This window comes from Miniopterus natalensis, chromosome 2 (assembly GCF_054644295.1).
Source record: "Miniopterus natalensis isolate mMinNat1 chromosome 2, mMinNat1.hap1, whole genome shotgun sequence".
NCBI classification, from domain to species: domain Eukaryota; kingdom Metazoa; phylum Chordata; class Mammalia; order Chiroptera; family Miniopteridae; genus Miniopterus; species Miniopterus natalensis.
In genome coordinates, this window is record NC_142082.1 from 164,099,292 (window position 1) to 164,119,642 (window position 20,351).

General features: G+C 45.6%; 1 protein-coding gene and 1 long non-coding RNA gene across 2 annotated transcripts; one reads left to right on the forward strand and one right to left on the reverse strand.

Moving 5' to 3' along the window:
* Positions 1-28: 28 nt before the first annotated feature.
* LOC107525296 (uncharacterized) lies at positions 29-6,151 on the reverse strand. Its single transcript, XR_015714073.1, has 3 exons — positions 5,656-6,151; positions 4,927-4,985; positions 29-1,259 (listed from the first exon to the last, which is right to left on the reverse strand). It is a non-coding gene; the product is annotated as an uncharacterized LOC107525296 (long non-coding RNA).
* GSG1 (germ cell associated 1) lies at positions 5,029-20,215 on the forward strand. The gene is given in 7 exon segments (XM_087814780.1): positions 5,029-5,076; positions 14,511-14,829; positions 16,045-16,092; positions 16,908-17,060; positions 17,667-17,778; positions 19,590-19,795; positions 19,798-20,215. Coding segments are annotated over 7 exon segments (1,017 nt in total). The 3' UTR covers positions 19,929-20,215.
* The last annotated feature ends 136 nt before the right edge of the window (positions 20,216-20,351 follow it).

The window sequence follows — 20,351 nt, forward strand, 5'->3', positions numbered from 1 at the left end:
GATGAGAGAGTCATTGATCGAGCCCGCAACCAGGAATATGCTCTGACCGGGAATCGAACTCCGATCGCCTGGATCCTAGGTCAATGCTCAACCACTGAGCCACGCTCGGCCGGGCGAGATGTATTTTTCAATTACAGTTGACATTCAATATTATATTGGTTTCAGGGGCACAGCATAGTGGTTAGACATTTATATCACTTTCAAAGTGATCCCCCAATAAGACTAGTACCCACCTGACACCATACATAGTTATTACAATATTATCAACTATATTCCCTGTGCTGTATTTTATGATTTTATGTATATGTGGAGTCTAAAGAGTAAGACAAATGAACAAACAAAACAGAAATAAACTCACAGATACAGAGAACAAACTGATGGTTACCAGATAGGAGGGGCTTTGGAGAACAGAGTGAAAAAGTTAAAGGGATTAAGAAGTACAATCCGGCAGTTACAAAATAGTCATGAGGACTAGAGAGACTTTGAATAAACTCAAAGTCATATAGCTTGTAAGTGGAAAAAGTAGATTTGAACCAAGATCTTCCTAAATCCAAAGCTCTTTAAAAGTTTATATTTCCTCATTTTAGCTTTATGACATCCTCAAGAATCAAGTAGAAAAGGTTTTATTAATCCCATTTTAAAGATGAGGAAGCAGATTTATCCAAAGTTTCAGTGACTTACCGAAGAGTTTGGGCACTAACCCTGCAGCTGCATTCTACTTACAATCCATCCTATCGTCTTTCGGTGGTACCAGAAACTACTCACATCAAAATGGAAAACCAGAATGCTGTCATTAGCCTTCAGAGTGAGCAGGAGTGCAACCCATGCATTTTAAAATTGTTCTCTGCTACCTCGGTAGCATTGCACCCAAATATTAAAAATCTACCCTTTACCCAATAGAGAATGCGGACAGTTTGGAATCTTCAATGCCAAGCTGGAAATGACCCCATTTAAGAAAACTCCTGTCCTGGGCTGTCTCAGCCACATCATGCAGTGATGGTTGGAACCTTGAGCAGGCTCCCTGGAGCACTTATCCACTTAAAGCTGGCAGTTATGTTGGAATGGCTGATGACTCAGGAGACACCAAACTCCACTGGAATCCCTCTCCGCAAGCCCTGTTCACTTTCAAGTCTCCTCCTTGGAGATTCACCTTCTCTGAACTTCTGCCATATTTGTTAATCACTCTAGTAAGTTGTACAAAATGTGTGTCCAGGCCCTGGTACTCCTGCTTGCACAGAATCCTGAGAATTGTAGTTCTGCTGTAATTGATCAGGAAGTCAAGTCATGATCTATATAGTCACATTCTTAGGTTCCTCATGGGTAAAATAATATTAATAAGCCTACTTGACTGCTTTATGGGATTAAATGAGACAAAAAAGCCTGCAGCATAGTACATTGTAAGTAATCAATAAATATTAGCTAGCCAATGTTATACTACATTATATAATTACTAATAATATATTATATTATACCTATTACTACTGATGAGTTTAGTATATTTAATTTAATTAAGAAGACTATGACTAATAATACATGGAATTGGATATTTAAAAAACAACCATGAATTGAATCATTTCTCAGCCAAACAATGATTTAAGAAGGATAAAGACAAGAGGTAGAACTATTCATATAGTCAGTTGGGATTATGTTGTGCCTGTGATGTCTGAATGGAGCAGGGAAAGAGGCAAGGTTGGAACCACCTACCTTTATGGGTTAGAGGGAGGAAAGGCTTGCATGAAGAGGTCGTGTTTTTGAGACCTTTGTTCCTTTACTCACAGAATCCCTACATATTCAATATTTCTATGTTATAAATTAAAAGCAATAGGCTTAGAGAGGACATGCCTTTCAGTAGAGAAAACTAGAAAAAAACATACCTAAATTTACATTTATACATACAAATATAATACACATATATGTTATTTGTACATGTACACACAAATATATATGCATGTATGTATATTTGTGTGTATATCTGTATGTATATATGCATGTATGTGCATATGTATACGTATGTGTGTATAGCATATATAAAGTCATGAGTTCACACCGATGCCTCTAATTCCAGTCCACCCCACATTGGGCTCCTTCTGGCCCTCCCCCACCCATATGTTGATGTTCCTTCCCCACGCAGGAATTCTAGCCCCAACAGCATGAACTTATTTCCTCATTTTCCCAATGCCACAATACATCTAAAATAGTTTCAAAATTGCTTAACACGCCCACCACAGGATGAATAAGGTATATATACTAAAAATAATTCAGGAGTTGGTTTCAATTCTCCCCACTCAGCCTCACCCAAGACAGAAGATAAATAGTCAAACACTGTGTTCATAAGTTACTTGGATTTGTTCTTTCTTCTGCTTTTTTCTCTTCAATGTGGTTGTAGTATTTATTTGAAATACAATTGGGTTCATTTGTTTCCATTTTTTTTCCAATTCTAGGTTTTTCTTTCCCTTCCCATCTTGCTTTAATTTAATTTTTGAAAATGTAGAGCATTAACATGCTTCCAAAAGTCAACTTTTGGAAGCATGTTAATATTATATATATATAATTACTATTATATAGTAATAGTATATATTATATATATATAACTTATATATATATATATATATATATAACTTCTCAGGGAAGAGTCACTCCCTCCTGAATCACTTTCATTCCCTCTGTCCAGTAAGTAATCAACTTCCTTGTTTTCTAGTGTATCTTTCCTGTGTTTCCTTTTGGTAACAATAGGCAAATAAATATATGTATGTTTTATTTCCCCTGCTTTCTTACACAAAAGATGGCATACCATATATTCTCTTTTGCACTTTCCATTTTTTTGTTAATATTTCCTGGAAATCATTCCGTATCAGTTTGGAGAAATCTCTCCCATTTTGCTTTTGGGAGTTTGTTTTATTATAGCTGCACAGAACCCCACTGTGTGTACATACCCTATTTTATTAAACCAATCACCTATGCTTGGAGATTTAGGTAGTTTCCAATACCTTACAACTACAAATAATCCTACAATGCAAACTTTGTGCATGTATATTTTCATATTTTGGAGGTGCATCTTTAGGGTAAATTCCCAGAAGTGGGATTTCTGTGGTCAAGAGATAAATGCACATGTTGTTTTGTTAAATATTGCCAATTTCCCCTCCGTAAGGATGATATCACTTTGTAGTCCCATCAGCAATGAGTGAAAGTGTCTGCTTCCCCACAGCCTCATCAACAGACTACAATGCCAAGCTTTTTAACCTTGCCAATCTGCCAAATAAAAAACATCTCATTGTAGTTTTAATTTACATTAATCTTACTATAAATGAAGTTGAACATCTTTCATATATTTAGGGCCATTTATATGTCTCTTTTTTTAATGAATTGCCTGTTCCTAAATTTTGTAGTATACCTTAATATGTGTTAGGATTAGTCCCCCCTCAGAGCTCTTTCTTTCCAGCATTTCTCTAGATAGTCTTATGCATTTGTTTTTTCATACAAACTTTAACATCAACCTGTCTTGCTCTTTTAAAATGACCTTTGGTTATTGGATTAGGGTTACATTAAATTTATAAATTAACTTAGGGAGAATTGACATCTTGATCAAGTTGAGACATGCCAAAAACAGGACGTGTTAATCCTTTTGTTCATATTATAAATACATTGATGTTCTCTCTTAGACACAGGTATCTTAGCTCATTAAATAAAATAACAAATATTTACTGAGCAGCTGTGATGCCCTCAACACTATATTAAGTACTATAGAAGTAAAAAAGTAGGTCCTGTCTTCAAGTAGCTTAGAATTTCATGAGAGAAACAGACTAATACACCTTAACGCAATGCAAGCAGCTCAAGACCCCATGTAAAGAAGCTATCCATTGCACAGCCAGACCACACATGCTATGCAAGTTCAAGGAAAGGGAGAGAAATGAGGGCTATGATAAAAAGGGAAGACTTTGGGCTGGATTGAGACTGGAATCATGTGCTCCGAAGGCTGTGTAGGATTTAGGTAGGGTGACAACAAAGGAATCCCAGTGACTAGCACCCAGGCAAAAGCTCAGATGTGGACTGAGTGTGACATGTCTCACAGGACAGAAGGCCCCCAGTCCGATTCTTAACTGCAATAGTGGGGAAGCCAACACCCCTTTCTTCAAACCTCAGAATTATGTCTCAAATCCTCATTATGTACTTATTAAAATCAGTGAACATCTATCAGGTTTCCAGATACTAGTCCTTTACAGTAGTAATTTCTTTACATCATTAACTTTTTAGGGAATGGTCTAGAGCTCTGCTATCCAATACAGTAGCCTCTAGCCAGATATGGTTCTTGAGCCCTTGTAATGTGGCTAGTGTCACTGAGAAACTGAATTTCTCATTTTGATTTCATTTAAATTTTATAAGTGGAAGCAGTGTAGAAAATTTTTCTATTGAACCCAACTTCATTGTTTGGGGAGGACTACTTTTTACTTTAACTGTGGCACTGGTACTGCATATCACTGTTGTATTACAGCGTGTGTGTCCATTTTATTTTTTTTAATGTGGCTACTGTATACACACACACATCATATTGCATTTCTATTTGACAGCACTGGTCTAGAGCCTTACAACTCAGTATGGTCAGGTCAGCATCGCGTGGGAGCCATCCCAGAGCATCAGAATCTGCTAGTTTACAAAGACGCATCCCCTCAGGTGATTCTTATGCAGTCATAGAAGCACTGAGCTGGATGATTCAGAAGACACCCAGGCCTTCTTCAGTAGGTGCCCTAGAGTGGCCCCTGTAACTTCAGGGGTTGGGGGAGGGGAGGCAGAGGGAACAGCAGGGAGACCCCTGCCTGCCACTGTGATGTCACAGAGTAAGCCTCATGTGTCAGCCAGCCCCACCCTGACTGGTGTCCTAGCTGCAGGATATCCTTCCCATCCTCTCCAGCCCACCTCAGACCACCTTACCCCTCTGCAGGCAAGAGGGAGCCTGATCCATCTTCACACGGCTACTCATTCCACGCAACCTGTTAAAACAGAGGAGAAACTGAAACACAGCTTCAGAAGTGAATGAGCAACCCCTCTCAACTGACTCAAAATGTTTGTCTCACCCAGAAGGTAGGTCCCTTTATTTTTGAAATCTCATGTCTGTATCATGTGTAGTACTCTTAATGTTGGATTTGTAATACGGGTTATACAAATTCATCTGTTTAGTTCACACGCTTACAATAAGGAGCTTGAGGACACACTGTAGGATTACCCAAAGTAGAATAAAAACATATTACCCAAGCCCAGTTTTTATTGATCATCCTGGAGATGCCCATAACTTGGCCTCTTGCCTTTTCATCTTCTTCCATTAAAACTTCCATTTCTCCTTCCTTCATCTCATCTTACGTTTTCTCTTTGCTCCCAGGGCTTCTTAGAGCCCCTACCTTTTCCCCCCTCCATCTGTATGATTCCTGTTGCCAAAACCTGGCCCCTGCTAAAAGGCCCAGCGGCGGTGGGAACAAAAAAGATGTGTATCGCTCTGTTGAACTGAAAGAGTGGATATTAAGTTGTCCAGAGCATGGCGAGGCATCCCCATGGTCCTGCTCGAAGCCGGCTCTGGCCTGGAATCGGCATAACCTTAGGCTCTTTTGGTCCCAGAGAATCTGAGAGAATCTGCAGGGGTCCTCCCAGGCCCTGGAAGACCCTCACCGCCAGCCAAGATTCTCGGCTTGTTTAGGGGAGTCCACATCTGGAGGCTGTGAGCTGCCCACCTTCTTCAAAGGGTTCCTAAGAAAGAAAAAGTTTTCATTAGGAACGCTTGGAGCTGAGAAAAGTTTTCATTCTCATATCTATCTTGTCTTTGTCAAGAGAGCAAAAGGAAGCCTACTGTTAGCCAGAGAAACACACACAGAGGGGAGGAGTGGGAGGGGGTGCTGTTTATTGGCTGGACGCCAGGGAGCTCAGAAGAAGGGATAAGATGGGCCTAAGGAAGGCACTCTGGGGCCCGCAGCAGAGCCAGTGATTCTGAAGGGCCACCGCGCGTGGGCTCGGGGCTCCCTAGCTCAGGCGCGGCCCCAAGCGAGGAGATGGCCACTGGAGGCACCGTCAGAAGTGGACAGAAATACGACGGGGAAAGCCAGCCACAGCGCATTGTATTATTGGTTTCCGAGGAGACACGGGGAATGTGGGAGAGTCTGTTTATCAGCCTTTAAGAGAAGTATAAAGTACACTCCGCTGCCGCGCTCCGCGAGGGCCCATAACCCCGCCCGGAGCGGAAGTGTTTGATAAGGGGGCCGTGCCCCCCTTTATTGAGGGGCAGCCCGCGGGTGAGTCAGGCATTTTGAAGATCGCCTCCACCTTCTACTAGCGCGCGGCCTTGAGCAAGTCGGAAGCTCTGAGACGGTTCCCGCGTGGGACGGCTGAGGGTTGAGCCGGGGCCTGTGGACCGTCCCGCCAGGTGCCTGGTACGCAGCCCGGCCCCCTCCGAGGGCGCTCCGCCCATTCGCCTCTGAGGAAACAGTCCCTCCGTGAGGGGGGGCGGAGGGACTCGGGGCCCCGGAGTTTCACCCGTTGGATTCACGAAGCGAGGCAAAGACACGGCGTTGTTTTAGAACCGGGGCCGGGGGGGGGGGGGGGACAGGGAAACGCCTCACGTCGGGTGACACAGCAACCTGGCCGCCCGCGCCCCGACCCGCGGCCTAGGAGCCTGCGTGTGAGACGCCGCCCGGCGACCCAGGCCCCGCGCCCTCGGCCCCGCCCGCCCGCCTCCCTCCCGCGGGCTCCCGGAGGTTCTTTCTCCCGGCGGGACCCCGGGGCCCGGGACGCGGGAGGGCGGAGAGGAGGACAGACCCGGCTCCCCGCCCCGCCCGCCGGGAAGCCTACGCCGCGGGGCCGCGAGGGCGGGGCCTTGCCAAACAATCCAAAACACTCTCCCGGCGCGTCGCCGTGGCAACGCGCGCCCGTTGCTAGGCGACCCGGGCGCCGTAGTAAACCGCGCGCCGGGTGTTACTCACCCAGGGAGGGGGGCGGAGGGGGAGTCGCTGGGGACTCGGCAGGAGGGAGGAGGGGAGAGCAGGAAAGAGGGGGACGGGGCGGCGCACAAGGAATGGACACGGGGTGGCCCGGCCCTGCCTGCTGGCGGCCGCGCCCTCAGCCCCCTCCCGAGGCCCCCAGTCCCGCCTCGCCCGCCCCGCGGCCCGCAGGAGCCCCGGCCCCGCGGGCTCCGTGACCCGCGCGTGAGCGATTGCCCCACAGGATGTGCCCATGTGGCTGACCCTCTGATTCACTCCAGATGCTCGGGACATTGAACAAGGCGCTTCCTCTCCTGGAAATGACTGCTAGAGCTAAAGCCCTCCGACAATTACATTAAAAGGCGGAAAGGGAAAGGCGAGAGGCCCCAGATGCTTTTCTTTGGTCCTTCCCACGAAACATAAGTAGCCGTGTTCCCAGAGCTTGGGACCCTTGTTAGGAAGAACGGAGTCCGTTCTTACTCTGTGGGCGTTTGAGGCCACGTGGACGTTGAACATGGTTACTGTTGAGCTTAACGTGAAGTGGCCCATAGTGACGTGTTTTGGGTACTCAGCATGGGCATGTTGGTGGCATTATTCTTCCTTTCCAGTGTCAAAATGTCTTGTGGGAAGCCCTTCTGTTATCTTCATCAGCAAATAGTCAAATATTAGGCATGGAAGTAAAAAAAAAAAAGTTATAACTGCAAAAGCTCCAGCCGTTCAGGGTACATCACCCATAAGGGCTCTAATCCGTGGGGAATCACCGAGCTTGGGAAAAGACAAAACATTTCCAAACCGTCCCTGGCTTTTGAGCAATGTGTTTGTACCCTGGTCCCTGTGAACTAAAGATAATACTCATTCATGACATCATTGCTGTTATCTGGGCCATGGTCATCAAAAAGCAGGAATGTTTCCACAGGTGGGAGGAAATGTGCTGGCCGAGGATCTGTTTGGTGACACTATGGGCGCATCTGTGTAGAAAGCAGAGGGTGTGTCTGTGGATCTGTGGACGCTCTTTTTTCGCCTCTCGCTGCTATGTACATGAATCAGGAGGACGCCTCTCGCCTTTAGCAGCAGGAGGCTGTTGGGACACTTTACTTTGTTCACGTCTCATCTTCATCTAATAGGTTCCCGAACTGTATTCATGAGCCTCGTTTCCACGACAAACTTTATTCATTCTTGGATGTTAGGGCTAGGCTCTGAGGGTCAACAATGAATAAAGCCTAGCTGCTACTGTGTCTAGCTACTTAGAGTCAAGTGAGCGTAACAGACAAGCAAACCATGCGATGAGTTACATGAGACACACAGCAGAACATGCAGGAACAGAGAACAAGGGGCATGTAGATGAGAGCCAGTGAGAGCCCACGCACTTCCAGTCCTCTCCAGCCTTTTATCTACTGAGTAACAAGGAGTTAGTTAATGGGCATGGGTCAGAAATCTGACTCCTGGGAGAAGAATAGACAGCTACTGCTTGGGAGGGCAAGAGAAGCTTTCTTGGGAGAAGATGCCAATAAGGATACGTGAAAAACGCTCCCGCTGGGTCCTTTAGGCTCCAGGCTTTCACATTAGGGAAGCAGTGTGCTATACAATCTTCTCTGGCTCAGCATTCTAACCCATTGTTTTAATCACTGCTTATCTACAGTGTACTCACAAATAATAAATTGAATTCCTGTTTACAAAGTATGTGTGGGTGTCCCGAGACCATTGTTTCTCTTTATAGATGCCTATGAAGTATGGTTTTGCACAGTGTGGGGAACAGTGACTGAGAGAACCTTAGCAAACATAGGTTGTTCCCAACCCTTGGCTTTGTGATGTCATCAGTGCTGAGCTGCATATCTATCCCTGTGGGGATCATCCTGAGATGGTAACAGTCCCACATACAGAAGTTAAATACTATTTTGAGATGTGGAATCTTTGTGTCTGTGCTGAATCATGAGCTTCTGAGCTGAACCTAATTATATTTATGTTGCATTGACTAGCAATTACTTCTTCTGTTCTAAGGGAGGAAAGAGAAGAAAAAATATTAACACGCCTAAATTACAATGAAAGGAAGTGAGTGGGATGCTAGGCTCTGATTTTTGTGGCCAGGCAGAGAAACTCATGTTTTGTCAGAAGAGGAAATTAGATGTTGTGGCCCAAGATCCTTGGGGGGGGGGTCCCCAAGATTGGTCACAATTAGTAGCCAGCCAGCCAAGCACACACACAAAATGCACAGCCTCCTAAGGGGTAGATTCAGGCTTTGGGGGGTCCTAAAATAATATAATTTCAAAGGCCCTCTTTAAGAAAAATAATACAAAATGACAATACAAGTTAGGTAGCGGGGTCTTGGAAGGGGCCTGCGTAAGTGGGGGAACAATGAAGCTGAAGTTTCATTCGTTTTATTCTAAAGCCACCTCTAGGCCTCCTCATGTAAGAATCTGCCACTCCCATCCGCTTTTCCCTGGAGAAGGCAAATGTCAGTCTATTAAGACACAAGGGGTGCGGTTTATGAGCAGAGGCAATAAAAACCAAAGACATAAGACTGTGCCAAACGGTGACTCAAGCGGGATATGAGAGTGTCTGCAAGTATTTGAAGGGTGTCAGCAGGGGGGGGGGGCGGGAAGGATTGTTCACTGTCCTGGGGTGCACAGGGAATGAGAGTGCGATTAAGTAAGTAAGAATGCACACAGAATTCATCAGGAAGCATCACTAACTGTATTTTCTGATACTATGGTGTTTGTTGCATTTCCCCTGGGAAGTACTTAAGGATCAACTGAATCACTAAAAGCTGACATTGGCCACAAAAATGTGCCACAGGAAACAATCCTGGGTTCATTCTGAGCCCCAGATTCCATAAGGCTGACACACGTGTTCTATAGATTAGCGTGTGGGGAGGAGGCCAGAGGAGGGAAAAGGGAACAATCGCGAAGGGAGGAGCCACCGCCTCCACCCACATTTGCTGAGGGGTGGGGGAACACGTGACTGAAGAGGAAAAATCCAAGGAGATGGTGCCACCCAGCGTTGTGATGAAGACTGTAGCCAGGAAACCAGCAGCCGATTCCGTCATGAACTCTGGCTCCCTCCTCCCAGCGCACAGGGCGTTCTGTCACAATGAATAAAGGGTCAATTGGGTGACACGGGAATCCTGCCTGGGCACAAGCATATGTGCGTCAAGATATGCTGTTCACATCATTCTGAGAAGACTAGAGAATGTATTGGGTGACAGACGTGAGATCCAGAGGGGCTCCTCTGGCTAAACGTAGACTAATTCAAACACTGAGGAGAGCTTGCCTTTGATTCCCTAAACTAATGGCACAAATACAAATTGGGAAAAACCTTGACTTGACTAAGGATGAATCTGGAAGAGGTGGGGGAAGGGCAGGGCAGGGCAGGAAATAGAGGGTTTCATTAAATATAAGCTTAAAATTAGTCAAACGGGTGTCATTTTAAGGTACATTCACTCCCTGGCTATATATTTTTCAGTTTCTTCAGTGTCTTACTGGTTGTTAGGTCAGAGTGATGACTTCCAAGTTCCTTACACGTGGAACCAGAAACCAGAAATCCATCCTGGGTATATACTAAGCATGTCCTAAAATTACAGATTCCTGGGCCTCACCCCAAAACTACCATGGAACCTCAGGATGAGGCCCAGGAGCATGCATCTTTTCCACACTTTCAAAGATGGTTCCAATACTTGGTCAGAAGGAAGAACTACTGCTCTTCGATAGAGGAGAGGCCTTTGAGGACTTTACAGCCAAGACAAATGATTATCACGGAATATAGGAAGTGTTATGAGAGAGGTGCAGGGGAACAAGGTCAGAGGAGGGAACTGCTCTTAGGGAGAAAAGAACCATTTTTGAAGAATGAGCGGCTTTGACATTGATCTTGATGAGAGGCAGGTTACCAGGTGAAAAGATAATACGTTCCTGGTGGAAGAGCATCTGCAAAGGCTTGGAGGACAAATGCCCATGGGGTGTTTAGAAAGTCACAAGCAGTTGCAGAATGTCTCCCACCCTAATCATCCCAATTAATTAGTACCATTCTTGAGAACAGAAAGAACAACTTTTGCTTCTAGGTGACCAGCAGCAGGAATATATGCAATCAACCCCTTATTCATTTGTCAGGTTATTTTTTCAAGTTTTAGAAACCCTTTTAAAAAAAAAAAATTGTCATTCCTTTGCCTGAAGATCAGGAGAGAAATGGTAGAGAGCCAAAGCCCTGCTGACCCTGGAATTTCTTTCTCGCCTGTGCTACCCCATCTGAATCCTCACCCCACCCAGCACTGACCGTCTCAGCATGCATTCCATGTGAAGGGGTGGCATTAATAATCCTCAGTAATGATGCTAACTGGAGGGTGGAGACCACCCAAGACACAATGACGCTATTTCATATCCATGGGCTGTATGAAGCCCTGACATTGCAGATATTAGGCTTATTAAAGGGATGGAAAGCCCTACACGAGGGAATGAGAATCTTTGTATTAATAGTGACCCTGTAATATTTGTGCGTCTGCCAGAAAATGAAGCCCAATCTATTCACACCAGTTACCTAGGGAATGGCAGTGAGATGGAAACTAAATCATCATTCACTTCTTAAAGAAACTTCCCTCTGTGAATGCAGGTCCTTGCTTTTCTGTGATTAATCCCAGATCCCCATTGACAAGCTCTCCTGTGTAATCTCCCAGAACAGCTGGGCCATGATTGTATTGTCAATTATTAAATGCCCACGTTCCCTGCAAGGCAGCATTTAATCATGAGGTGCTGAGAGTGGAGGGAATAGCAAGGGGTGGGGGGAGAGGGTGGGGAAGGCTAGTTTTCAATTTTTCAACATTAAACCAGAGATTTGGAGCCCAGATGGCATCCTGAGTTTCTTTCAGACAAGCCGCAAGACTCTGACCATGGCCAAGGTAACCAGCTTCCCCTACTTACTGCTCAGAACGTACACTGCATAGTTATTTTGTACCTGATTCTTTTAAGAGGTGTGCCTGTCTCATCTATTTGTTGTCTTATGTTAAGCCTATGCTAATTCCGAGGTTTTCTGTTAACCTATGTTGTTGGAAGAATTAGTGACATTTGGCACCTGTGCACTTTCTAATGACCTGAATGCAAGTGTCAGGGAAGCCACTCCTTGTCCCTTTTCTAGAGCATAGAATGTCCTTGGCATGAGGCTTGTTAGCATATGCAAAGATAACTTTCCTTTTGGCTGCTGCTACTTCAAGACCACCTTAAGGAAACCACTGCAAAGTTAGATTTGTTCTTCCAATTCAAGAGGTATGTGGACCCTGGGGGGAAGGGGGAGGCACATTTGGGGGGAGAAATGATATACTGTATTTGATAATGAACACAGTACTCTAGGTATTGAAGTTAATTCTTGAAAAGGCTCTTGAGTGGATTCCCATTCAATTACCAAGATAATTCTTGAATGAGGCTCCGTGTGTCCATCCTTGGTGGATGCTCCTGCTGGATAGAAGGAGCCTCTTTGGGCTTCATTCCAAGCTCTATTCATCCTTTGTTTCTCAAGTCATTTATTCCTTAAATTTGTTGTCATCTTGGTGCCACAAAGTGGTTGTCCATGGTGTGGGGTTCATTATCCTAATTTCTAAATAACCTGCAGAACTTGCAGATGTGTGTAACTTGAAATGGGTTGAGGGTAGAGTTTGAACTGATGTGATGTGATGATCATAAACAAATTTCCAAGCCACAGAAGATTGAAATAAAGTCACTGAAAATGGAGAATTGCCTAAATCCTTAGTTCAACCTTTAGACAAAATCTCTCTCATCATTGATGTTTCTATCTCTCTCTCCTTCTCCCTCTCTGAAATAAATAAATAAATAAAAAAGAAACATATTTTTAACAAATGATTAATGAAGATGTTTTATCTGAAAGTTTATTCCCTATTCAGGCAAAGGATATGAAGATAATTAGAAAGGGTAACTCATAGTAACAGAATAATAACTAAAACCAATACTGTTTTCATAACTAACAACAAGATAAAAACATTCATTTTTTAGACAGGCCAACATATGACTCCCATATCTGGCAATGTAAGATCTTTCTCCCTTCCAGGTGCTGTGGTTTTTCAGTCCTGACCAAGGTCACCGAGAGTCTCGCACAGTCTGACAGTTCTTGGTGGATCTAATTTGTTTTGAGTGCTTAGAAAAGAAAGACCAAATTAGCAGATTGCTTTCCAGAAACTTTTATATGTTTTGTATATTGGTTTTTATATACATATGAATCTGGTATATTTCTTATTGCCATAAAATAATCTGTACTTTGTAGCCTGCACTGTTTTAGTCCCTAGAAAATCTAAAGAACAAACTGTTACATTTGTGAGATAAAGTTCTCTGTTAAATGTAGAAAATGTTAAGCTGGAGGTGATGAGAGAGGCAGATTAATGGGCCTTTCCCATTTAGCTATGGTTTTATTTACGTCTTTTAAACTAAGCAGATATGGGTCTGATTAATCCTGCTGTGAGAGATCCCCTGGAAAGCTCAAGATGGTTTACTTTAGGAAGCATGTCAGCAACTAAGCACAGGCTTCCTTTCCATTCAGCATGTGTTAACACAACAGTATAAACCACTCCGTAACACAAAGTGCAAGATCTGTCAGGTTTAAATCTGGCTCCAAGCCACCACTCCCCAAAGTTGAAACATCTGATATTGGCCATTCTTCAACTAGCCCTTCTCTTCTCTTAGACTAAAACTAACGAGGCCAGGGGTTCCATCCAGAGCCACACAGGCCACAGGTCTTTCTGCTGCCACACACTGTGTCCCTACTGCGAGCCAGGCACTGCCCCTCCAGGTTCCCCTCCACCAGCCAAGGTCACCCTTTCAGTGGCTCCATGGCCACACTTGGTGTCCAGCCTCCGTGGGCACCACGCAGCCATCTCCCATTTGATTCGTGCGTCTCGGTGGCAGTGGGTGAAAGCTGGACCCAGATAACCACCTCTCTCAGAGCCCACAGCTCCCTCTGCTCTCCAGGGGCTTCACGAGCCGCACATCCCCGTCGGTCCACTGTTTCCTTTTATCCTCAAGGCCCCCAAGCCTCTACTGCACCCCACCTGGCGATCCAGTGTAACACTGGTTGATAGGACATATCCCCCTTCACTCCTCTCGGAGGAATCGATGATGCAGGGAAGAGAACACTGAAAACTCAGTTACCATGACAAATACCTCGGCAAGTCAGTGCCACGACCTTTCAGTGCAGACAAAACCAAAAATGATGGTCAGCGAGAGCAGTTAAAGGGCCCCCAATCTCTTTCTCAACCTGATACTCGTACGAGCCTCAGTGGCTTCATCACATTCCGACAGGTTATCATCTGATACTTCCTCCGATCATCGTCAGTAAGCATTTTAGTATAACGAGGTCCAGCTTAAATAAAATCATCGCTATGGAGCCTACCTGGGCCGCCCCTGAAGCTGACCTTCCACAGGGCTTCTTGGAGGAAACTCCCAGTGGCTGGTCATACCCAACAGGTTGGAGGAAAGGGCCCTGAGCTTAGGGGGAGCCGCAGGGAAGGGTGTCCAGGTCTCCCAGGAGGCTCTGAAATCAGGCTCTTCCCTTGTTTGTCTGTTACAGATGGAGCTCCCGAAGGGCTTCTCTGGCCAATGGACATTCCTATCTGCCCTCCTCAACCTGCTATCACTCAGCCTCTCCACAACATCCCTGCTCAGCAACCAGTGGCTTGTGGGCACACAGAAGGTGCCCAAGCCCCTGTGCGGAAAAGGTCTGGCAGCCAAGTGCTTTGGCCTGCCAGTGCCCTTGGATGGGGGCAGCGGCAACACATCATCCCAGGAGGTGGTGCAGTACAGCTGGGAGGCTGGGCATGGCCGCTTCTCCTTCCATACCTTCCAGAGTGGCCTGTGGCTATCCTGTGAGGAAATTGTGGAAGAACCAGGTAGCCCCCTCGCCCCACGGCTGCCTGAATTTTCCTCCCATGGGATCGTATGCAGACAAAGAACCAGTGGGAAGTATATAACCCCCCCCCCACCCCGCCGGCCTCACCCTCAAGCTCAGCATCCCCACCTCTCTATTGTGTCTCTTCTCCTTAAGAACTGCTTTTAATAAGGTTGAAAGTCCATCTGGCTCTTCACCCCCCTGCCTGTCTAGTAGACTCGCTGGTTTAAAATAGCACTCATCTTAAAGAGTTCCATTTAGACATTCAACATTATAAGAATTTCCATCCTAGCAAACTAGAATTGCTGTTTAGAGACAAAACAAGGAGTGATGACTATTAAAGGAACAGCCCTGCCCTGCCCAGTTGTGACGTTATATGAATAACATCATTTCTGCAAGCCTCGATTTTCTCATCAGTGAGATGGGTCAGAGTAGATCACCGTTAAAGCCCCTTCTTCTCCACCCCCATAAAGGGTTTTCTCATTCTAAGTATCACTATTATAATTTTTAAAGTAAAGGAACTGAAGCTCAGAGAGGGTAACTAAGACCCTGTAAGGATGCCCTGCAGAAGCTGCAGACAGACCCTCCAGGGCTCTGGTGTCCGCATGCACCAGTCACCTGTGGTCCTCAGCTTAGGAGCAACTGGACTGAGGTCACCCTCCCCCCATCCTGCTCAAAGCATTCAAAGGTCACCTGATAGCAATGTTTTTCTAAAGCCCAAAATCACGGACAATTTGCAGACTGCTGCTGCGCCTCCTGGTTTGGGCTAAGGGAAGAGCAGGAAGAGGAACATAAATGTGTATTTACATTTATATTGAAGTTATTACTGTGCCACTTAACACAGCTCCAACCCCAGTCCCTAAACAATTTAGAGCCGTTCAGACCAGTGCTACAGTGGCAGCAAATGGCATTGGTTCACCGTAGGGTCATTAACTCTTCCCAACACAGGAACGGGAACATTTCTCCCTCCTCTGGTAAACGTCATCTCCATTATCAGAAATTGAGAAATTAATTTTGCATGACTCTTGTGTACGCCATTCATTCATCCACGCATTCTTAATTGCTTTCAAAGAGACATTTACTGCCTGCCTACTATGTGCTGGACAGGCACTGCATCACAACAAATGGAGTGGTGCAGGGTATGGGACTGGGGAAAGATTTCCTCCCAATTGTTCAAGGAAGTACCTCTTAAGAAGCTCACCCTTGTCTATTTTAGGGGAGAAATGCCGAAGTTTCTTTGAACTCGCACCACCAACCAAGAGAGGTGAGAAAGGACTACTGGAATTTGCCACGTTGCAAGGCCCACGTCACCCCACTCTCCGATTTGGAGGGAAGCGGTTAATGGAGAAGGCTTTCCTCCCCCACCCTCCCTTGGGGCTTGTGGCAAGTACGTGGGTTTGGTAACAAATTCAGTTGCCATTGAGTTTTGGGGCTTTTCTGGATCAAAATCATACTGTGATCTCCAGCTTTTCTCTTCTTCCCAGCCCCACAGGGTGACACAAATTTCTTCTAGAGGCTGACTTTCATTCATATGCAGGAATGCCAGAAAAAAAAAGAAAAACAGCAGGGACAAATAAAGTTCATAGAGCGAAAACCACCATAGCTCTAACCTACTCTTGTTGCCAAGGAACCAAGCTGAAAAGCTTGTTTTTTCTCCAAAAAGAATTTTTATTTTATTTTTGGAAAATAGAAGGAAGGGGGGAAGGAGGCAGGGAGGGAGAAAACAAAACTGATTGCCCAAAATTAGGTAAGAAAAAAGAGAAACAAAAATGATAAATAGCAAAGCCATATCCCTGCAAGATTTGGATGACTTCTCAAATCTCTCTAAAAGTACTTAGTCAATCAAATTTACTTGATTATATATTGGGCACTGAGCAGAGTGAGAGCTGTGGGGTGACAGCAAAGAACCCCAAATTAAGGAATGTTCCCAGCTGGTTTCAGCTTTGTCTCACCCTCCCCTTCTCTGATGCTGCGAGGGTTTTCTCTCCAAATAGGGATAATCTAATTTCTCATCTAATTGTTCGCCGTCAGTTATCTAACTGGCAGGGTGGGGGTGCTGCTTCCTCCGCTTTCTGACAGAGATCCTATGGTTATCAATGGGAGCCCACTTTGCCTACGTACGACTTGAACTCATCCGTCTCCTCCTGCTACTAACGGACCTGCTGTTCACCGGGAACCCTGGCTGTGGGCTCAGGCTGAGCGCTTTCGCCGCTATTGCCTCTGTCCTATCAGGTGAGTGCCCTCAAAGCTAGAGAGGGTGGGTGTCCTCTGCCGCCTCTGAAACACCAGCTGGCAGGCTGGAGACGGTCACGAGGGGAGGAACCCAAAGGCAGCATGAAGAATGGAGGTATGAGATACATCGCAGGCATCTTTCATTTTAAATCGAGGTAACATGTGAAATGTTATATTAGATCTTTATGTACTTTGTACATAAAGGCTTATCTCTAGCTTCATTTTCTTTGCAAATTTCCCAATATATAAATAAGTTTGGTTTACTTTTCAATTATGACATACACACAGCTTTTCGAGACTGTTGGCTGAAGTAAGAGATGCACACGTAAGATGAAGAATTAAGCCCACACGGGGGTAGGGGTGGGGAGAAGGGAAAGGGCCCGCGGCCCTGAGTGCAGCATTGACGCCAGCGTTCCCCAGAGCTGTCAGCCTGAAGTCGGGCGCAGCCTTGGCATATATGCATTCAGGAAGTCCCCGACAGATGAGTTTCCTGGAAACCTGGCGGTACCTGATACACAGTGAGAAGGCTGCTCTGAAGTCAGGTTTTCTTGTAGATGGCAATGTCAGCCTTTCTCTAAAGGTGCTGCCACCCTGTTTCCTCCGTAGGCCTTCTGGGGATGGTGGCGCATATGATGCATTCACAAGTCTTCCAGGAAACTGCCAACTTGGGTCCAGAAGACTGGAGGCCACACGCTTGGATTTACGGCTGGGCCTTCTCGTAAGTGCTCACCATCATCTCCTGAACCCTGGCACCTCCCCCAGGCAGCCTTCATTAGATTCGTGTTCTTCTGCCTTCCCTTCATGCCTCATCCCAGAAGCCTGTCAGTCAAACGGGGGTTTGGACCATCAGGCTACACCCCTCCTTCCCCCACCTTCTGAACAGGTAGAGAGGGTTCCTCTAGCTTGTTTTGTGAACAGAGGCTGTTGTCTTGTGCAATTTTTCTGCTGGTACAACTGTAGCAATTGCTTCTTTGCCTGATTTCCCAACATTGCCCTTGGGAAATGAGATTGATTTTGTATGGCTTGTGGGAATGATGCTCTATATTTTATATTTTATGATTCAGGATATGGGAGGACAGAGAAATAGGGCATTAGCCTTGAAATTTGGATTGACTTCTACTCTCTGTGACTGGCTTACTCTTCTCCTACATCCATTCTTATTCCACCAACTGTGTTTGAAATAAAACTTCCCCTAAGGTAATTCTCCAACCCTTAAAAAACTAAGGAGTCAGTGATCTGAGATTTCTATTTAACAAAGAGAAGCAGCAGCCATGACAAAACAAATATGGTCCAGGTAAACATGCCCTTTGTTTAGGAGCCCCTCACTTTCTCCCGAGGCACACGCTCTCTTCAGTGCATAGGGGCAACCGGAACTTACATGAGCTCTCTGGATAAGTGCCAAGTACTTGAACAGTGCTGAAAAAATGCAGCAGTGACTCCTTTCCATGCTGAAGTAGGTGATATGGAAAGCTCCACCTTTCTTACAGGATCCTGTCCCTCTCTCATGGTATAATATGTGCTATTTGATTCAGGCTGGGTCTTTGGTCCGCTCCTCCAACCACCATATCAGTTTAGCTCATTTCCCAGACTGATCATTTCTCACCTTTTACTTGTCTTCAAGCTATTCCTTCAGCAGCAGACAGGAACACATAGTACCAGCATGTGGCCTGGCTTTAACCATCACTTGGCCTCATGAAGTCCCTCACTAACCTCACACAACTTCCTGTTTCCTGGGCTACCCAGAATTACGGAGAGATTTAGGGGTCCCAAGTTTTTAGGACTGTTTTTGATAAAGTTTCCTGGTGTCTTTTCTTCTTTGTTGAACCCATTCAGCTTCTCTTCATCTCTAGCTTCTCTTCCATCCATTATAAACTCACTTAAGCTGAGAACCACGTGGTTTTCATAATAGGCAAATTCCACTAGTGCAACCTGTGATACCAAGTGCTTCCTGAATGGCCTTCAGAGACCTGAATTTGTGGGCCCTTAAAACCGCTAAGCTCAAAACAAGGGAAGATGGAGGAGGGATGATCACTCCAGCATCTGAAGGAAGGAAAATCTTTGGCAGTGTGTGGGAGGGGGCAGGGAGTTATAACATTGGGCTATGTCCACTATATACAACCAAACTGTAGTCTACGGAATCCTGGAGATTATACAGGGTAACTGCAGCTTGAGAAACAGTAGTCAAAAAAGTTGTGTGTGTTTATATATAAAAACTAGGCACACCAAGTATAAGAGCACAGCAGTAACAAGCAGTCAATTCAGTGGAAACGAATCCGCTAAACTCCTAATCTGCCTTTAATACTATATGTGTCATTCTTTTACTATGAAACATCCAGAATGTACCCCACTAAGAAGGACCAAATTAAGTCCTCTTGCCCACAGTTCTTTCCCTGAAACACAGTGCAAGATCACACAGCCCCTAAATCCCAAAGAGGATTCAGCCTAGTTTACTAGTAGGAAGGGATCACTGCATCTTTCTTTCAAACCTGTGAGGAAGATTCTAATTTTTTTTTGTATGTCTGTCCCTAGCACGGCCGGGGTTTCCTTCACGTGCTGCATGGCATCAGCGGTCACCACCTTCAACACACCCACCAAGCTGGTGCTGGAATTCAAGTGCAGGCCCAGCAGGAGCTTCAAAGGAAACCCGAGCTAGCTGCCTGCCCGTTACCACCAGTGTTTCCTTCAACAGCTGTCAGGTGCAGCCCACCCGGGGGGTCCTTTGACCAGCTACCACCAGTGCCGCAGCCCATCCGCTCTGTCTCTGAAGGAGCTGACTTCTACGCAGAGCTAGACAACAAGGGATTCCAACAAGGCACCAGCCAGGGGCTAAAGGAAGAGCTGCCTGCGTCATCTGTAGAACAGTGTTAGGAGTAAGTGGGTTTGGAGAGCAAGGCTGAGCCCAACCTTACATGTTATCAACACGTGCTTAAGCCAAAGTCTGTTTCTTGAGCATGGTTTTTAGAGGTTAAGAAAAAGGGTATGTTAAAGTCCAAGTCCCAGGGGGGTTGCCTGGATGCCACAGCTCCCTTTCCCTTCACAACTCTGTCTCCTTTCACCGTCTCCCATATCTCACATGTTCAGAATTCCCTTTTCTCCTTTACTGATTGCTTTTTATGTGCTGAATTCTGGGGCTAAGCACTGGAAATAGAGAGGAGTAAAATGCAGTTCTGCCCGTTAGGGGCTTATAACCTGGTCATCTGTCTGGGATTTGTAGAAATGGAGGTGGGAAAATCAGCAGCCAATGACTGTGGCTCAATTTTCCATGGTGCACTTGGATTTCCTAAAGTCACA